General features: G+C 46.8%; 1 protein-coding gene across 1 annotated transcript in view; it reads left to right on the top strand.

Annotated features, from left to right (window-relative positions):
- Positions 1-19,708, top strand: part of garnl3 (GTPase activating Rap/RanGAP domain like 3) — a 174,666-nt gene that overhangs the window by 50,778 nt on the left and 104,180 nt on the right. Inside the window, exon 2 of the mRNA XM_031802695.1 lies at positions 4,897-4,966. Within this exon, the coding sequence (XP_031658555.1) occupies positions 4,897-4,966 (70 nt within the window). The remainder of the gene's footprint in view (positions 1-4,896; positions 4,967-19,708) is intronic.

Genomic DNA, 19,708 nt, shown 5'->3' on the forward strand with positions numbered 1-19,708 from the left:
ACTCTCTCCCATATTGTATTACTATTGTACCACCAACCGGTCATACACACACACACACACACACCATTTCAGACAGATTATCTCTAAGTATACCTAGCAGCACTTTGATTTGTTCCAACAACAGCAGGATGACCACCCAGCAACATAGACACCATCCAGACTGTGACAGGCTCTCTTTCTCATCCTCCACAGTGTTATACAGGAAGCCTTGCTGTGTCTTTCTAAGCCTCGATATCCACTCTTTCTCTGGAAAATATAGTTGTAGGTATACCGGTATGCAATATTTCGGAATCGTCTAACTTTTGAGACCACTTCACTTTCGCTCTGCTCTCAAGAGTTTGATGCTTTGCCTTTGCATATACAGTGCCTCGTGAAAGTATACACACCACTTGCACAGTTTTCATATTTTGCATCCATAAAGGAATTACATTGGAAAATACTCAAGTATTGTGTTTTCAAGTATTGTGGTGGCAGCATCTTGTTATGGGTATGCTTTTCACCATCAGGGACTGGGGAATTTTTCAGGATCAAAATAAATATAAAAGGAGCAAAGCCTTGTTAAAATGTTAGAGGAAAACCTGCCTCATTCTTCTGAATACCTAACCCTGGGATAGAGTTGCACTTTTCACCCCCACTCTTAATATTACTGTCCATCAACTATACCCTGATGAAGACAGCTTGGCTGTTGACACGTTGGTTATTGAATTATTGCATCTGAACTCCTAGAGTGTGAGGCTCTCCTTTTCTTTTTCCAAGTGTTCTACTCCGCTAGTCAGCATCTCGCCTAAACAGGTGTTCTACTCCGCTAGCCAGCATCTCGCCTAAACAGGTGTTCTACTCCACTAGCCAGCATCTCGCCTAAACAGGTGTTCTACTCCGCTAGCCAGCATCTCGCCTAAACAGGTGTTCTACTCCACTAGCCAGCATCTCGCCTAAACAGGTGTTCTACTCCGCTGGCCAGCATCTCGCCTAAACAGGTGTTCTACTCCGCTAGCCAGCATCTCGCCTAAACAGGTGTTCTACTCCGCTAGTCAGCATCTCTCCTAAACAGGTGTTCTACTCCGCTAGCCAGCATCTCACCTAAACAGGTGTTCTACTCCGCTAGCCTGCATCTCACCTAAACAGGTGTTCCACTCCGCTAGTCAGCATCTCACCTAAACAGGTGTTCTACTCCGCTAGTCAGCATCTCACCTAAACAGGTGTTCTACTCCGCTAGCCAGCATCTCTTCTAAACAGGTGTTCTACTCCGGTAGCCAGCATCTCACCTAAACAGGTGTTCTACTCCGCTAGCCAGCATCTCGCCTAAACAGGTGTTCTACTCCGCTAGCCAGCATCTCACTTAAACAGGTGTTCTACTCCGCTAGCCAGCATCTCTCCTAAGCAGGTGTTCTACTCCGCTAGCCAGCATCTCGCCTAAACAGGTGTTCTACTCCGCTAGCCAGCATCTCGCCTAAACAGGTGTTCTACTCCGCTAGCCAGCATCTCGCCTAAACAGGTGTTCTACTCCGCTAGCCAGCATCTCGCCTAAACAGGTGTTCTACTCCGCTAGCCAGCATCTCTCCTAAACAGGTGTTCTACTCCGCTAGCCAGCATCTCGCCTAAACAGGTGTTCTACTCCGCTAGCCAGCATCTCGCCTAAACAGGTGTTCTACTCCGCTAGCCAGCATCTCGCCTAAACAGGTGTTCTACTCCGCTAGCCAGCATCTCGCCTAAACAGGTGTGTGTTTCTTCCGCCTCCACATCAATGATTCCCAGCCAAATTTACTGAGCTTGAGCAATTTGGACAAAAACAATGGATATATGTTGCCCTAAGAATTGTGCAGAGGTATAATCTTATTCAAAATGATTTACAGCTGTAATTGCTGTTATAAATATGCTTCCACCAAGAATGAACTCTGGGGTGTGAAGACATACGCAATCAAGAATGAACTCTGGGGTGTGAAGACATACGCAATCAAGAATGAACTCTGGGGTGTGAAGACATACGCAATCAAGAATGAACTCTGGGGTGTGAAGACATACGCAATCAAGAATGAACTCTGGGGTGTGAAGACATACGCAATCAAGAATGAACTCTGGGGTGTGAAGACATACGCAATCAAGAATGAACTCTGGGGTGTGAAGACATACGCAATCAAGAATGAACTCTGGGGTGTGAAGACATACGCAATCAAGAATGAACTCTGGGGTGTGAAGACATACGCAATCAAGAATGAACTCTGGGGTGTGAAGACATACGCAATCAAGAATGAACTCTGGGGTGTGAAGACATACGCAATCAAGAATGAACTCTGGGGTGTGAAGACATACGCAATCAAGAATGAACTCTGGGGTGTGAAGACATACGCAATCAAGAATGAACTCTGGGGTGTGAAGACATACGCAATCAAGAATGAACTCTGGGGTGTGAAGACATACGCAATCAAGAATGAACTCTGGGGTGTGAAGACATACGCAATCAAGAATGAACTCTGGGGTGTGAAGAAATACGCAATCAAGAATGAACTCTGGGGTGTGAAGACATACGCAATCAAGAATGAACTCTGGGGTGTGAAGACATACGCAATCAAGAATGAACTCTGGGGTGTGAAGACATACGCAATCAAGACATCTTTGTTTAAAATAAAATCCAAAATAAAAAATACTTTTAAAATGTGAATTAAATTGAATTGAATGACAAATGAAATGTTAAGGCAGCAAAAGGTGAAAACTGCAAGGCGTGTGCAGCCATTCAGTAGTCAGTAGGCTGCTTTACCTTGTGCTTCCGAGTGGAGCAGGAGATCTTTACTTTTGGAAACTATGCTATTGGGAGATCTGTATGTGAAAACAAATAGGATTAAAAGTTGATGGTTTATGGTAGCATCGTTTGAGTGGTCAGATTGGAAAATATTTTTGGTATAGAGGCGGGGGTGGAGGTGCATTGATGTGGTTCCCTATAGTTTCTTTGTGTGTGGGGGGGAACGCTTTTAGGGGGGGGGGGGTCGATCAGCTTTAATATTGAAGATTGTAGATCTATCAAATTAATTGTTTGCATCATTTCTAATCTCTCTTATTTTTAAGTTGTTATATACTTTCCCCCCCTACCATCCCTACCCTGATTGGAGTGAACTAACAGACAGCAATACTTCTACTGCTACTTACAGCTATTTTCCTCACATGTTCAAGAATTAAACATATATTCCTAATTTCCTCTTTCTGCAAGTGCTGGATTTTCAGCCACAGCGGCCATTCATTCTGATCTTAAATCCAACCCTCCGATGTCCACAGATTAACCCATCTTTCCCAGTACAATTCCATTTAGCTATTTCATTTTGCATAACATCCCTCCATTTTACTGTGATGTCTTACGAGGCTCCTGAACCTCCCTATTTGTATTGATATTTCTTTTGATATTGCCCTAAATACCTCAGAGTATAATGATATTTCTTTTGATATTGCCCTAAAAATAAATACTTTACCTCAGAGTATAATGATATTTCCCATTGACTGGTCATGGTTTTTCAGATCCCCTAACAATGCAGTTTACAGGTCCATCTGAACCCTGATATTATGATATAACCATTCTTGGACCTTACTCCCAAAGCGAGCCACCGATGGACAGCACCAGAAAAAATATTCTATTGATTCTGTTTCCTCATGGCAGTCTGCAGTTGTTGTTTTATATTCAGTTCCTACACTCGATTCAAAGGTATTGGGGAATCTAAGACCTGTTCCAAACTGTTCCCTTTTGACTTTAAGTGAAACTGATACCTTTTTTGATTTAAGACATATATGATTTTTAATGGGAGGCAGACAGACTAATTCTTTAATTTATTTTTTAAGTAATTGTCTCTTCCAATTTTGTGGCAGAGCCACGATGAGTTGTATTAAGCATACAGTACACACTGTTATTAGTTGCTTGTGTGACATACTTTTACCGTACTTGTTCATAAATATCATACCCTTGTATATTCCATCCAAGAAAAGATGAGTTTATCTATCAGTACATTAGAGTATTATTTGCTGTAATATTGGATATGCCTGTTCTTGAGGATGCCATTGGTTGAACAGGTTTAATTGGGCCTGAGATGTGAAGGAGATTCCCCCTGCTCCCTCCCGTAGATCTCAAACAAATTCCTGTAACACTCCTGTGTGTGGGTGAGCAGTCTGCTCTCCCAGGCAAACTCCATCTATCATTGTGGACATAATGCAATCAGAGCCCTCGTCTCAATCAGGACTGGTGCTGGATGCTGCTGGCTAGCTAGCCCTACCACAGAGAGAGAACAAAAGAGAGAGGGATGGAGAGAGAGAGAGAGAGAGAGAGAGAGAGGGTGAGAGAGAGGGAGAGAGAGAGAGAGAGGTGAGAGAGAGAGAGGGTAAGAGAGGGTGAGGGAGAGAGAGAGAGGGAGTGGGAGATAGAGAGAGGGTGAGGGAGGGAGAGAGAGAGACTATCATAGATACCTAGAAGGAGGAGAACGAGAGAGAAAGACTATCATAGATACCTAGAAGGGGGAAAGAGAGAGAGAATATCATAGATACCTAGAAGGGGGGGGAGAGAGAGACTATCATAGATACCTAGAAGGGGGAGAGGGAGAGAGACTATCATAGATACCTAGAAGGGGAAGAGGGAGAGACTATCATAGATACCTAGAAGGGGGAAAAAGAGAGAGACTATCATAGATACCTAGAAGGGGGAAAAGAGAGAGAGACTTTCATAGATACCTAGAAGGGGGAAAAAGAGAGAGACTTTCATAGATACCTAGAAGGGGGAGAGAGAGATAGAGAAATAAAGAAACAGAGAGAGAGAGAGAGACGTAGAGCCTAGTAGCCACCTGTAGGAGTGAGTGAGTTAGTGTGTCAGTCTCCTGATGGAGGAGAAAGAAAGGAGAGACTGACCACCATGCGTCTGTGTTGCAGCTCTGCCTCGGAGGACTTGGGCTGCAGGCGTGGAGACTTCAGCCGAAAACACTATGGCTCCGTCGAGCTGGTGAGTAACCTCCTATTGACACTCTATTCCCCTCTCTCCCCTTCTATCTCTCCCTCTTCTCCTCCTTTCTCTGTCCTCCTCCTCTCTCCCCTTCTATCTCTCCCTCTTCTCCTCCTTTCTCTCTCCTCCTCCTCTCTCTCCCCTTCTATCTCTCCCTCTTCTCCTCCTTTCTCTCCTCCTCCTCTCTCTCCCCTTCTATCTCTCCCTCTTCTTCTCCTTTCTCTGTCCTCCTCCTTCTCTCTCTCCCCTTCTATCTCTCCCTCTTCTCCTCCTTTCTCTGTCCTCCTCTCTCCCCTTCTATCTCTCCCTCTTCTCCTCCTTTCTCTGTCCTCCTCCTTCTCTCTCTCCCCTTCTATCTCTCCCTCTTCTCCTCCTTTCTCTGTCCTCCTCATTCTCTCTCCCCTTCTATCTCTCCCTCTTCTCCTCCTTTCTCTGTCCTCCTCTCTCCCCTTCTATCTCTCCCACTTCTCCTCCTTTCTCTCTCCTCCTCCTTCTCTCTCTCCCCTTCTCTCTCTCCCTCTTCTCCTTTCTCTGTCCTCCTCATTCTCTCTCCCCTTCTATCTCTCCCTCTTCTCCTCCTTTCCCTGTCCTCCTCTCTCCCCTTCTATCTCTCCCTCTTCTCCTTTCTCTGTCCTCCTCTCTCCCCTTCTATCTCTCCCACTTCTCCTCCTTTCTCTCTCCTCCTCATTCTCTCTCTCCCCTTCTATCTCTCCCTGTTCTCCTCCTTTCTCTGTCCTCCTTCTCTATCCCCTTCTATCTCCCCCTCTTCTCCTCATTTCTCTGTCATCCTCCTTCTCTCTCTCCCCTTCTATCTCTCCCTCTTCTCCTCCTTTCTCTGTCCTCCTTCCCTATTTCCCCTCCTATCTTTCCCTCATCTCCTCCTTTCCGTGCCCCCTCCCCCTCTCTATCTTCCTCTCCCCTTCAATGGATTGATGGAGGGAGGTTTAGAGAGAGAGAGAGAGAGGTGAGTCATGACTGTCTGGGTGTGGTCCATTGGTCCAGTTTAATAGTGCCTAGCACCCTGTAGCACGGCTCACAATTACAGATATAGCTAAACTCAGGACCACAGATTATGACATCACCTTCTACTGTTATGACATCACCTGTTGCATCTGAAATGGCACCACATTCCCTATAATATAAGACCTGTGTAGTGCAGGGCTCTTCTGAAAAGTAGTACACTATTCAGGGCATAGGGTGCCTTTACTCTGACTGTTGTTTTCTATACAAACTAACTGTCAAGTTTGTCAAGTTATTATGGTGTTATAATTGCTTATTCTATTAGCCAGCCTTGTGGTTCTGCTCTTATTGAAGTTGTTGAGTCACTGTCATGTTGATAGTGTGTGTAGCCTACTGTATATGTTGTCACAGCGCAGCGGAGGTTAAAATTAGCCCTTGGCTCTGTGTGTGTGTTTATGTGTGTGCATGCATGTGTGTGTGTGTGTGTGTTTGTGTGTTTGTGAGGCCTGTCTGTGTGTCCTGATAACACCCAGGGGGAGAGGAAGTGGCTAGGGTCCTCTCTTGACTAACTTCCTCCCAGAGACACAGTGGTGGTTTGTCTTGTTAGCGCTAAGCGCTAACGCCCACGCTGACGCTGCACCGTGTCAGATTAACCCTGAGGAGAAACCACACGCTGCCTATCAGCAGCAGCAGACTGACACAGGGCACAATGGGCAGTGTGTGTGTGTGTAGTATCCAAACACTGCGGTTAGAGAGGAATATGATCAAATACTGCCGTTTTCATGCTGAATACCTGAATATTCAGATTAGAGATTAGAGAACTGTGACATGATTGTTCCAATGTCCTATATGGAACACGCTATAGTGGTGAACTGTTTTATTTCTGATCTGGAACACAGTGGCTGCGTTTAGACAGGTAGCTAAATTCTGATCTGTTTTCCACTAATTGGCCTTTGACCAATCCCATCAGATCTTTTCATATCAGATCTTTTTCAGAGATGATCTGATTGGTCAAAAGACCAATTAGTGAAAAAAAGATCAGAATTGGGCTGCCCATCTAAACACAGACAGTGTGTTGCAGATAGGAAAACGATCTGATGTAAAAAGATCTGATGTGATTGGTCAAAAGGAAAAAAACGCAGCCAGGGTAGTGTTGAATTGTTTTAGCAGTGTAATGGTTAACTGTTGGTTCAGTGAGTCTCTTAAGTTTAGAAGTAGGAAATGTGTCCTTGTCACTGTCACTTCTGTCTGCTCCTAGGTTTAGGTCTAGGGTTGCTGATGCTGTAAATCACTATATGACCAATATATTTGTAAAAAGCACTAATCGGTTCTAATCAGTACAAATGCCATTGTATTGATTGACAGAATTTAATAAGTGGGTCGGTCCGTCTGCTATGCGCCAGTCCCCTATGCACAAATTCAAACCTGAATAAACCCAGCCCCATGTGACCTAACATTTTAATGTCAGGAAGGACACTATGTCTGGATCCCACTATGGTTCCACCAATATGTCAAATGTATGCACGCATGACTGTAAGTCGCTTTGGATAAAAGTGTCTGCTAAATGGCATATACAGTGCCTTGCGAAAGTATTCGGCCCCCTTGAACTTTGCGACCTTTTGCCACATTTTGCCACATTCAGGCTTCAAACATAAAGATATAAAACTGTATTTTTTTGTGAAGAATCAACAACAAGTGGGACACAATCATGAAGTCGAACGATATTTATTGGATATTTCAAACTTTTTTAACAAATCAAAAACTGAAAAATTGGGCGTGCAAAATTATTCAGCCCCTTTACTTTCAGTGCAGCAAACTCTCTCCAGAAGTTCAGTGAGGATCTCTGAATGATCCAATGTTGACCTAAATGACTAATGATGATAAATACAATCCACCTGTGTGTAATCAAGTCTCCGTATAAATGCACCTGCACTGTGATAGTCTCAGAGGTCCGTTAAAAGCGCAGAGAGCATCATGAAGAACAAGGAACACACCAGGCAGGTCCGAGATACTGTTGTGAAGAAGTTTAAAGCCGGATTTGGATACAAAAAGATTTCCCAAGCTTTAAACATCCCAAGGAGCACTGTGCAAGCGATAATATTGAAATGGAAGGAGTATCAGACCACTGCAAATCTACCAAGACCTGGCCATCCCTCTAAACTTTCAGCTCATACAAGGAGAAGACTGATCAGAGATGCAGCCAAGAGGCCCATGATCACTCTGGATGAACTGCAGAGATCTACAGCTGAGGTGGGAGACTCTGTCCATAGGACAACAATCAGTCATATATTGCACAAATCTGGCCTTTATGGAAGAGTGGCAAGAAGAAAGCCATTTCTTAAAGATATCCATAAAAAGTGTCGTTTAAAGTTTGCCACAAGCCACCTGGGAGACGCACCAAACATGTGGAAGAAGGTGCTCTGGTCAGATGAAACCAAAATTGTACTTTTTGGCAACAATGCAAAACGTTATGTTTGGCGTAAAAGCAACACAGCTCATCACCCTGAACACAACATCCCCACTGTCAAACATGGTGGTGGCAGCATCATGGTTTGGGCCTGCTTTTCTTCAGCAGGGACAGGGAAGATGGTTAAAATTGATGGGAAGATGGATGGAGCCAAATACAGGACCATTCTGGAAGAAAACCTGATGGAGTCTGCAAAAGACCTGAGACTGGGACGGAGATTTGTCTTCCAACAAGACAATGATCCAAAACGTAAAGCAAAATCTACAATGGAATGGTTAAAAAATAAACATATCCAGGTGTTAGAATGGCCAAGTCAAAGTCCAGACCTGAATCCAATCGAGAATCTATGGAAAGAACTGAAAACTGCTGTTCACAAATGCTCTCCATCCAACCTCACTGAGCTCGAGCTGTTTTGCAAGGAGGAATGGGAAAAAATGTCAGTCTCTCGATGTGCAAAACTGATAGAGACATACCCCAAGCGACTTACAGCTGTAATCGCAGCAAAAGGTGGCGCTACAAAGTATTAACTTAAGGTGCTGAATAATTTTGCACGCCCAATTTTTCAGTTTTTGATTTGTTAAAAAAGTTTGAAATATCCAATAAATGTCGTTCCACTTCATGATTGTGTCCCACTTGTTGTTGATTCTTCACAAAAAAATACAGTTTTATATCTTTATGTTTGAAGCCTGAAATGTGGCAAAAGGTCGCAAAGTTCAAGGGGGCCGAATACTTTCGCAAGGCACTGCATGATTTATTATATTATCCATTATTACATACCTCCACCTCCATCTTTCAGCTCAGGGACTTCTTCGATAGCACATGTGGCCTCCTCCATCCACCGAGTAAGCAGACCACTGGGACCAGTCCAGAGATGCTGTTGCATAAGTGATCCTGCGTGTTTTGGAACTGTGTGTTATAGTTTACCTAGGGCACAACTTTTGACATTCTACCCAGTGTGGAACAGTCTTCCTGGCCTGTACAGTAAAGTTCACTGCATATGATCTGGATCTATCTGGATCTATCTGGATCTAGGGCTGAACTTCTAGGGTGTAGAAGCAGAACAGTTTAGAATGTAGCCACATTCTTGACCTGTACTGCACTGTACTGACCTGTACTGCACTGTACTGACCTGTACTGCACTGTACTGACCTGTACTGCACTGTACTGACCTGTACTGCAAAGTATATTGGGCAGAGATGTCCATTCTGTGTGGAAGAGATTATTACCTCTGTGTCTGTATTGTAGCGCCAGCTATTAGACAGTTTGATCATACTGACCTCTCTGCAAAGCCCTGATGAATCAATACCCACCAGCAGACAGGACCTGATGAATCAATACCCACCAGCAGACAGGACCTGATGAATCAATACCCACCAGCAGACAGGACCTGATGAATCATTCACACAAAAATGAACGTATGCCCACACGAACACAGAGAGAGAGAGTAACTTTCCATGTTTGAAAAGCCAATACTGTTTTTGTGGGAGGGGGAGGCATAGAGGTAGGGGCAGCAGGGCGGTAGAGGAGGCAGGGCGGTAGGGGCAGCAGGGCAGTAGGGGCAGCAGGGCGGTAGAGGGGGCAGGGCGGTAGAGGAGGCAGGGTGGTAGAGGAGGCAGGGCGGTAGGGGTGGTAGGGCGGCAGGGCGGTAGGGGCAGCAGGGCGGTAGAGGAGGCAGGGCGGTAGGGGCAGCAGGGCGGTAGAGGAGGCAGGGCGGTAGGGGCAGCAGGGCGGTAGAGGAGGCAGGGCGGTAGAGGAGGCAGGGCGGTAGGGGCGGCAGGGCGGTAGGGGCAGCAGGGCGGTAGGGCGGTAGAGGAGGCAGGGCGGTAGAGGAGGCAGGGTGGTAGAGGAGGCAGGGCGGTAGGGGCGGTAGGGGTGGTAGGGCGGTAGGGGCTGCAGGGCGGTAGAGGAGGCAGGGCGGTAGGGGCAGGAGGGCGGTAGAGGAGGCAGGGCGGTAGAGGAGGCAGGGCGGTAGAGGAGGCAGGGCGGTAGGAGCGGCAGGGCGGTAGGGGCAGCAGGGCGGTAGAGGAGGCAGGGCGGTAGGGGCAGCAGGGCGGTAGAGGAGGCAGGGCGGTAGGGGCAGCAGGGCGGTAGAGGAGGCAGGGCGGTAGGGGCGGTAGGGGTGGTAGGGCGGTAGGGGCTGCAGGGCGGTAGAGGAGGCAGGGCGGTAGGGGCAGCAGGGCGGTAGAGGAGGCAGGGCGGTAGAGGAGGCAGGGCGGTAGAGGAGGCAGGGCGGTAGGAGCGGCAGGGCGGTAGGGGCAGCAGGGCGGTAGAGGAGGCAGGGCGGTAGGGGGCAGCAGGGCGGTAGAGGAGGCAGGGCGGTAGGGGCAGCAGGGCGGTAGGGGCAGCAGGGCGGTAGGGGAGGCAGGGCGGTAGGGGCAGCAGGGCGGTAGGGGCAGCAGGGCGGTAGGGGGCGGCAGGGCGGTAGGGGAGGCAGGGCGGTAGGGGCGGCGGGGCGGCAGGGCGGTAGAGGAGGCAGGGCGGTAGAGGAGGCAGGGCGGTAGAGGAGGCAGGGCGGTAGGGGAGGCAGGGCGGTAGAGGAGGCAGGGCGGTAGGGGCGGCAGGGCGGTAGGGGAGGCATGGCGGTAGGGGCGGCAGGGCGGTAGAGGAGGCAGGGCGGTAGGGGAGGCAGGGCGGTAGGGGCAGCAGGGCGGGAGGGGAGGCAGGGCGGTAGGGGAGGCAGGGCGGTAGGGGAGGCAGGGCGGTAGAGGAGGCAGGGCGGTAGGGGAGGCAGGGCGGTAGGGGAGGCAGGGCGGTAGAGGAGGCAGGGCGGTAGGGGAGGCAGGGCGGTAGGGGCGGCAGGGCGGTAGAGGAGGCAGGGCGGTAGAGGAGGCAGGGCGGTAGAGGAGGCAGGGCGGTAGGGGAGGCAGGGCGGTAGGGGAGTCAGGGCGGTAGGGGCGGCAGGGCGGTAGGGGCGGCAGGGCGGTAGGGGCGGCAGGGCGGTAGAGGAGGCAGGGCGGTAGTGGAGGCAGGGCGGTAGGGGCCGCAGGGCGGTAGAGGAGGCAGGGCGGTAGAGGAGGCAGGGCGGTAGGGGCGGCAGGGCGGTAGAGGAGGCAGGGCGGTAGGGGCGGCAGGGCGGTAGGGCGGTATGGGAGGCAGAGCGGTAGGGGCAGCAGGGCGGTAGAGGAGGCAGGGCGGTAGGGGCGGTAGGGCGGTATGGGAGGCAGAGCGGTAGGGGCGGCAGGGCGGTAGAGGAGGCAGAGCGGTAGGGGAGGCAGGGCGGTAGGGGAGGCAGGACGGTAGGGGAGGCAGGGCGGTAGGGGAGGCAGGGTGGTAGGGGCAGCAGGGCGGTAGAGGAGGCAGGGCGGTAGTGGAGGCAGGGCGGTAGGGGCCGCAGGGCGGTAGAGGAGGCAGGGCGGTAGAGGAGGCAGGGCGGTAGGGGCGGCAGGGCGGTAGAAGAGGCAGGGCGGTAGGGGTGGCAGGGCGGTAGGGGCGGCAGGGCGGTAGGGGAGGCAGGGCGGTAGGGCGGTATGGGAGGCAGAGCGGTAGGGGCGGTAGGGGCAGCAGGGCGGTAGAGGATGCAGGGCGGTAGGGGCAGCAGGGCGGTAGAGGAGGCAGGGCGGTAGGGGTGGCAGGGCGGTAGAGGAGGCAGGGCGGTAGAGGATGCAGGGCGGTAGGGGCGGTAGGGCGGTAGTGGAGGCAGGGCGGTAGTGGAGGCAGGGCGGTAGGGGAGGCAGGGCGGTAGGGGAGGCAGGGCGGTAGAGGAGGCAGAGCGGTAGGGGAGGCAGGGGGTAGGGGATGCAGGTCAGCAGGGCGGTAGGGGAGGCAGGGCGGCAGGGGAGGCATGGTGGTAGGGGAGACAGGGAGGCAGGGGGTAGGGAGGCAGGGGGGTTGCCCTCCTCACCCTGTCAAGGTGTGTATTTCTGTATAATATGCTATTAGCTTAATTTGATGTCAATTAAATCTGTGATGGTTTAATCAAAGGCTGTCAGGTTTGGGTGACATCACTTTAATGGTCGCTTGTTTGTCTTTATTGTACATCACACAATCAGGCTTTGCATTACTTTGAATGGAATTGCTGCTGACAGACAGAAGAATAAAGAGAAAGAGTGAGAGGAAGGAGAGGGTAGGAGTCTATGTAAGTCTGTGTGTATGTGTGCTCGTGCATGTGCGTACGTGTCTCTGTATATGTAAAATAACTTATTGGTTTAAGTGTGTGTGTGTATGTGTGTTAGGCTCTCACCATCCTTAATGAAGGGGTTCAGTTTGATCCAGAACCAGTCATTCATGTAAAGAAAACACTCATTACTGACTGTTTTCTGCTTTCGATTCAAATCTATATATTTAGATTGTTTATTTTGAGATAAACTTTGAGATATCAGCTGATGTACGAAGGGCTATATAAATAAATTTGATTTGATTTGATTTGATTTATTTGACCAGCTTTCTGTAATGCAAAGTAAATAAATTAAAATAACACACACACACACACATGCAAACACACACACACGCACGCAAACACACACACACACACACACACACACACACACATTTAAACACACACACACATGCAAACACACACACACATGCAAACACACACACACATGCAAACACACACACACCTCAGCTGGAAGGGAATGAGATGTGACAAGGCAGGCTGTGACATAAACAGAGGGCGACAGCTTTGGAGTGAAGCCATCCTCTCTTCAGCATCCACCATGTGATTCTGGCTAACTGCGCCCCTCAGTGAGGCCACTCTCAGCCCCTGTCACCCCTCAATCCCTCCCTAACCTTCTCATCCCCCTCTCCCTATAATGTTCTCAAGACTAGAACTCCACCTCCATTACACTCTCTGTCCTGTCTGCAGCCCACATAGGGCTCCCATTATCCCCCCATGCCATCCTTACAGAATCATATCATAAACACACAGACAGACAAACACACACACACACACACACAGACTGACACACACATTAACACTGTATGTGTATGTGGCCTTTCTTGCCAATGTGGAATGGTTATCTAGTTAGCTGTGTTTACGCTAGTAGCATGCACTGGCAGAACAGAGAAGCTACGTCCGGTAAGACAAGGGGTGGGGTGTGTGACTATTTGTCAATAACAGCTGGTGCGTGATGTCTAATATTAAAGAAGTCTCGAGTTATTGCTCTCCTGAGGTAGAGTACCTTATGATAAGCTGACTACACTATCTACTGAGAGAGATCTGATCTATATTATTCGCAGCTGTCTATTTACCACCCCAGAACGAAGCTGGCACTAAGACCGCTCTCAACCAACTCTATAAGGCCATAAGCAAAGGAGAAAATGCTCACCCAGAAGCGGCACTCCTAGTGGCCGGGGACATTGAATTAGGCAAACTTAAATCAGTTTAACCAAATTTGATCAGCATGTCACATGTGCAACCAGAGGATGCATACACAATTTTACCAGCATGCCTCTAGACCACCTTTACGCCATGTGCAACAGAGGGGGAAAAACACTCTAGACCACCTTTACGCCATGTGCAACCAGAGGGGGAAAAACACTCTAGACCACCTTTACGCCATGTGCAACCAGAGGGGGAAAAAACACTCTAGACCACCTTTACGCCATGTGCAACCAGAGGGGGAAAAAACACTCTAGACCACCTTTACGCCATGTGCAACCAGAGGGGGAAAAACACTCTAGACCACCTTTACGCCATGTGCAACCAGAGGGGGAAAAAGCACTCTAGACCACCTTTACGCCATGTGCAACCAGAGGGGGAAAAAACACTCTAGACCACCTTTACGCCATGTGCAACCAGAGGGGGAAAAAAACACTCTAGACCACCTTTACGCCATGTGCAACCAGAGGGGGAAAAAACACTCTAGACCACCTTTACGCCATGTGCAACCAGAGGGGGAAAAAACACTCTAGACCACCTTTACGCCATGTGCAACCAGAGGGGGAAAAACACTCTAGACCACCTTTACGCCATGTGCAACCAGAGGGGGAAAAAACACTCTAGACCACCTTTACGCCATGTGCAACCAGAGGGGGAAAAACACTCTAGACCACCTTTACGCCATGTGCAACCAGAGGGGGAAAAAACACTCTAGACCACCTTTACGCCATGTGCAACCAGAGGGGAAAAAACACTCTAGACCACCTTTACGCCATGTGCAACCAGAGGGGGAAAAACACTCTAGACCACCTTTACGCCATGTGCAACCAGAGGGGGAAAAACACTCTAGACCACCTTTACGCCATGTGCAACCAGAGGGGGAAAAAACACTCTAGACCACCTTTACGCCACACACAGAGATGAATACAAAGCTCCCTGCCGCTGTCCATTTGGCAAATCTGACCATAATTATATCCTCCTGATTCCTGCTTACAAGAAAAAACTAAAGCAGGAACTTCCTGCTCAGGAGACTGAAAAGATTTGTTATGGGTCCCCAGCTGCACCAGAGCATCCTGACCGGTTGCATCAATGCCTGGTAGGACAACTGCTCGGCATCTGACCGTAAGGCGCTACAGAGAGTAGTACATACGGCCCAGTACATCACTGGAGCCAAACGTCCTGCCATCCAGGACTTATATCTGTTTCTGTACAGCACTTTGAGATATCAGCAGATGTACGAAGGGCTATATAAATACATTTGATTTGATTTGATTTATATCATAGGCGGTGTCAGAGGAAAGCCCAAGATATAGACTGTTTTCTCTACTACCGCATTGCAGGCGGGACCGGAGCGCCAAATCTAGGACCAAAAGGCTCCTCAACAGCTTCTACCCAAATCAAATCAAATCAAATCAAATTTATTTATATAGCCCTTCGTACATCAGCTGATATCTCAAAGTGCTGTACAGAAACCCAGCCTAAAACCCCAAACAGCAAGCAATGCAGGTGTAGAAGCACGCCATACCCCCAAGCCATAAGACTGCTGAACAATTAGTAAAATTGCCACCGGACAATTTACATTGACCCCCCCCCCCCTTTTGTACAATGCTGCTACTCGTTGTTTATTATCTATGCATAGTCACTTCACCCCTACCTACATGTACAAATTACCTCAACTAACCTGTACCCCTGCATACTGACTCGGTACCGGTACCCCCTGTATAGAGCCTTGTTATTGTTATTCTTATTGCGTTACTTAAAAAAATGTTTTACTTTAGTTTATTTGGTAAATATTTTCTTAACTCTTCTTGAACTGCACTGTTGGTTAAGGGCTTGTAAGTAAGCATTTAACGGTAAGGTCTACACTTGTTGTACTCGGCGCATGTGACAAATAAAGTTTGATTTGATTTGCATTGGTGACGTCACCTGCTCTCCTACCTAGAAGTAGTTGTTTCCTATGCCAAGGGCCATGGCTTTTGTGGTGACACGTAACGTTGCTTCCATTGTGAAGTTATTGTTGCTAGGGCTAATATGCTATTATAGCACTTACCAAACTGGATATGAACACACGACAGGTCGTCCAATGCTAACTGTCGCTAGGCTAAAAGCTACCATTCATTCCCTCTAACCTTACATTCACCATGCATTTAGCTTATCTTGGCCACTTTATTGGCTGTTAGTTGGGACTATACAATAATAACAGACAAACTGAGTCAGAAAACAGTTGGTAAAGACATCTTTCTATTGCTTTGGTTGTCGCGGGTGAATGTTGTCACTGATGCCAATATTAAGGTTTGGTTTGTTGTCGGTCAACTGATTCCATCAAAATGTAATTTGGGTTGTTTACTGTAGCTAATGCTAACCATAGTCAGTGGTATAAAGTACTTACGTAAAAACACTAACTTAAACTACTTAAGTAGTTTTCTGCAGTATATGTACTTTAATATTTATATTTTTGACAACGTTTACTTTTACTCCACTACATTCCTAAAGAAAATATGTACTTTTTACTCCACTACATTCCTAAAGAAAATATGTACTTTTTACTCCCATACATTTTCCCTGACACCAAAAATGTACATTTCGAATGCTCAGGCAGGACAGAATTATGTTCCAATTCATGCATTGTCATCCCTACTGCCTCTGATCTGGCGGACTCACTAAACACAAATACTAAGTTTGTAAATGATGTCTGCATGTTGGGGTGTGCCCCTGTCTGTCCACAAAAAAGAAATAACATGGTGCTGTCTGGTTTGCTTCATATAAGGAATTTGATGTATAGCATTTACTAGAATGTTTTACTTCTACTCAAATATGAATATGTGGTACTTTTCTCACCACTGACCATGTTGTTTTTCAAGGTGACTGCGTATTTAGAGAGCTGCCTCTTGTGTTTACCTAAAGGCTGTTTTAGAGCTGCCTCTTGTGTTTACCTAAAGGCTGTTTTAGACCTGCCTCTTGTGTTTACCTAAAGGCTGTTTTAGAGCTGCCTCTTGTGTTTACCTAAAGGCTGTTTTAGACCTGCCTCTTGTGTTTACCTAAAGGCTGTTTTAGAGCTGCCTCTTGTGTTTACCTAAAGGCTGTTTTAGAGCTGCCTCTTGTGTTTACCTAAAGGCTGTTTTAGACCTGCCTCTTGTGTTTACCTAAAGGCTGTTTTAGACCTGCCTCTTGTGTTTACCTAAAGGCTGTTTTAGACCTGCCTCTTGTGTTTACCTAAAGGCTGTTTTAGACCTGCCTCTTGTGTTTACCTAAAGGTTGTTTTAGACCTGCCTCTTGTGTTTACCTAAAGGCTGTTTTAGACCTGCCTCTTGTGTTTACCTAAAGGCTGTTTTAGACCTGCCTCTTGTGTTTACCTAAAGGCTGTTTTAGACCTGCCTCTTGTGTTTACCTAAAGGCTGTTTTAGACCTGCCTCTTGTGTTTACCTAAAGGCTGTTTTAGACCTGCCTCTTGTGTTTACCTAAAGGCTGTTTTAGACCTGCCTCTTGTGTTTACCTAAAGGCTGTTTTATCCATGTGGACATAAATAAAGTTGTATTGAATTGAATGTTTGCTGTGCTGGAGTTCAAACATTACTCTGTCATCCGGTTGGAAATCACCGGGGCTATAGACCATTCCTGTGACTGGGGGATAAACAATGGCCCATGGTGGTCCAAGAACTACTGTACCACACACACACACACACACACACACAGACACACACACACACACACACACACACTTTTTATTTATTTATATTTAACCTTTATTTAACTAGGTAAGTCAGTTAAGAATAAATAATTATTTACAATGACGGCCTACCACAAGTTCTGACATCACACCATCTCTGTCAATCTCTCTGTTTGTGATGTCCAGGCTCCCCTGAAGCGCGTGCCTCAAGGCTCCTCAAGCAGCCACAGCCTCCCAGAACGGCCCACATGCGTTCCAAGGTCTACTGCTCCAAAACATCCCTATTGGAGCCATTCGAGCTTAGACCAGGGTTCCCCAATAAGGGTTCTGAGCAAAATAAATAAATACAAATATACAGGGGGTTTTCTGAATTATTTTGACTATGTTCTACATTGTAGAATAATAGTGAAGACATCACAACTATGAAATAACACCTATGGATCAAAATATATTTTATATTTTTCAAAGTAGCCACCCTTTACCTTGATGACAGCTTTGCACACTTTTGGCATTCCCTCAACCAGGTTCATGAGGTAGTCACCTGGATAGCATTTCAATTAACAGGTGTGCCTTGATAATTTGTGGGGTATTTTGTGCAGTATTTTGCCCAAAATATCATTTAAGGTGCTACAAAGCTTTTTAACTTTTTAACTGAAGTGCAAGTGCTATCATTCTTTAAATCCAATTGTTTCATAGTATAGTTTAATTGGATTTTTATTTAGTTTAGTCACATGATTTGGAGTGTCAGGTAGCCTAGTGGTTAGAGCATTATACTAGTAACTGAAAGGTTGCAAGATCGAATCCCCGAGCTGTCAAGGTAAAAATCTGTCATTCTGCCCCTGAACAAGGCAGTTAACCCACTGTTCCAAGGCCATCATTGAAAATAAGAATTTGTTCTTAACTGATTTGCCTAGTTAAATAAAGGTTAAAAAAAAAATCTCAATTTGCAGTACATTTGCCAATTGGTTGTGCTGCCAGACTTATTGCCATACCTTTCCATACAATTTTTTTATTCCTCATCAATGAACAGTTTTTACAGTAATTTTCTTAATGGGTGCGTGCTTGTTAGTAACTGGAATAAGTAATTTCTTAAATGCGTCAAGTGCACCGTCTGGTTGCTCCTTATTACACACCACAGACCAGCAAATATTCTTTACATCATCAACATATGAATCACGACAAAACTTATTGTATGACCTCTTATTCACTATATTAAGCCCAGCCTTTGGAACTGTGGTTTTCCTAGATATGGCTATTATATTGTGATCACTACATCCTATGGATTTGGATACTGCTTTAAAGCAAATATCTGCAGCGTTAGTAAAGATGTGATCAATACATCTGATGGATCTGGATACGGCTTTAAAGCAAATTTCTGCAGCATTAGTAAAGATGTGATCAATACATGTTGATGATTTAATTCCTGTGCTGTTTGTAACTACCCTGGTAGGTTGACTGATAACCTGAACCAGGTTGCAGGCACTGGTTACAGTTTGAAGCTTTTTCTTCAGTGGGCAGCTTGATGAAAGCCAGTCAATATTTAAATCACCCAGAAAACATACCTCTCTGTTGATATCACGTACATTATCAAGCATGTAACACATATTATCCAGATACTGAATGGTCTAGACTTGGTGGTCTATAGCAGCTTCTCACAAGAATGGGCTTCAGGTGAGGCAGATGTACCTGTAGCCATATTAACATGAGATCCTCTCTAAGCTTTACAGGAATGTGGTTCTGAATATAGACCGCAACACCGCCCCCATTGGCATTTCTGTCTTTTCGGTAGATGTTATAACCATGTATTGCTACCACTGTATCATCAAAGGTATTATCTAAGTGAGCTTCAGAGATAGTCAGAATATGAATGTAATTTGTTACAAGCAAGTTATTGACTTCATGAACCTTGTTCAATGCAACATGCAACAATTTCAACGATTATACTGAGTTACAGTTCCTAAAACGATGTCAGTCAATTGAAATAAATGAATTAGGCCCTAATCTATGGATTTCACATGACTGGTCATGGGTGCAGACATGCGTGGGCCTGTGAGGGCATAGGCCCACCCATTAGGGAGCCACATCCAGCCAATCAGAATTAATTTTTACCCACAAAAAGGCTGGCGTGGTTACATGTGGTCTGCTGTTGTGAGGTCGGTTGGATGTACTGCCAAATTCTCAAAAATTATGTCGGAGGCGGCTTATGGTAGAGAAATGAAAAATAAATTATCTGGCAACAACTCTGGTGGGCATTCCTGCAGTCAGCATGCCAATTACATCTTCCTTCAAAATGTGAGACATCTGTGGCATTGTGTTGTGTGACAAAACT

The sequence above is a fragment of the Oncorhynchus kisutch genome, linkage group LG23 (assembly GCF_002021735.2).
Source record: "Oncorhynchus kisutch isolate 150728-3 linkage group LG23, Okis_V2, whole genome shotgun sequence".
Classification (NCBI taxonomy): domain Eukaryota; kingdom Metazoa; phylum Chordata; class Actinopteri; order Salmoniformes; family Salmonidae; genus Oncorhynchus; species Oncorhynchus kisutch.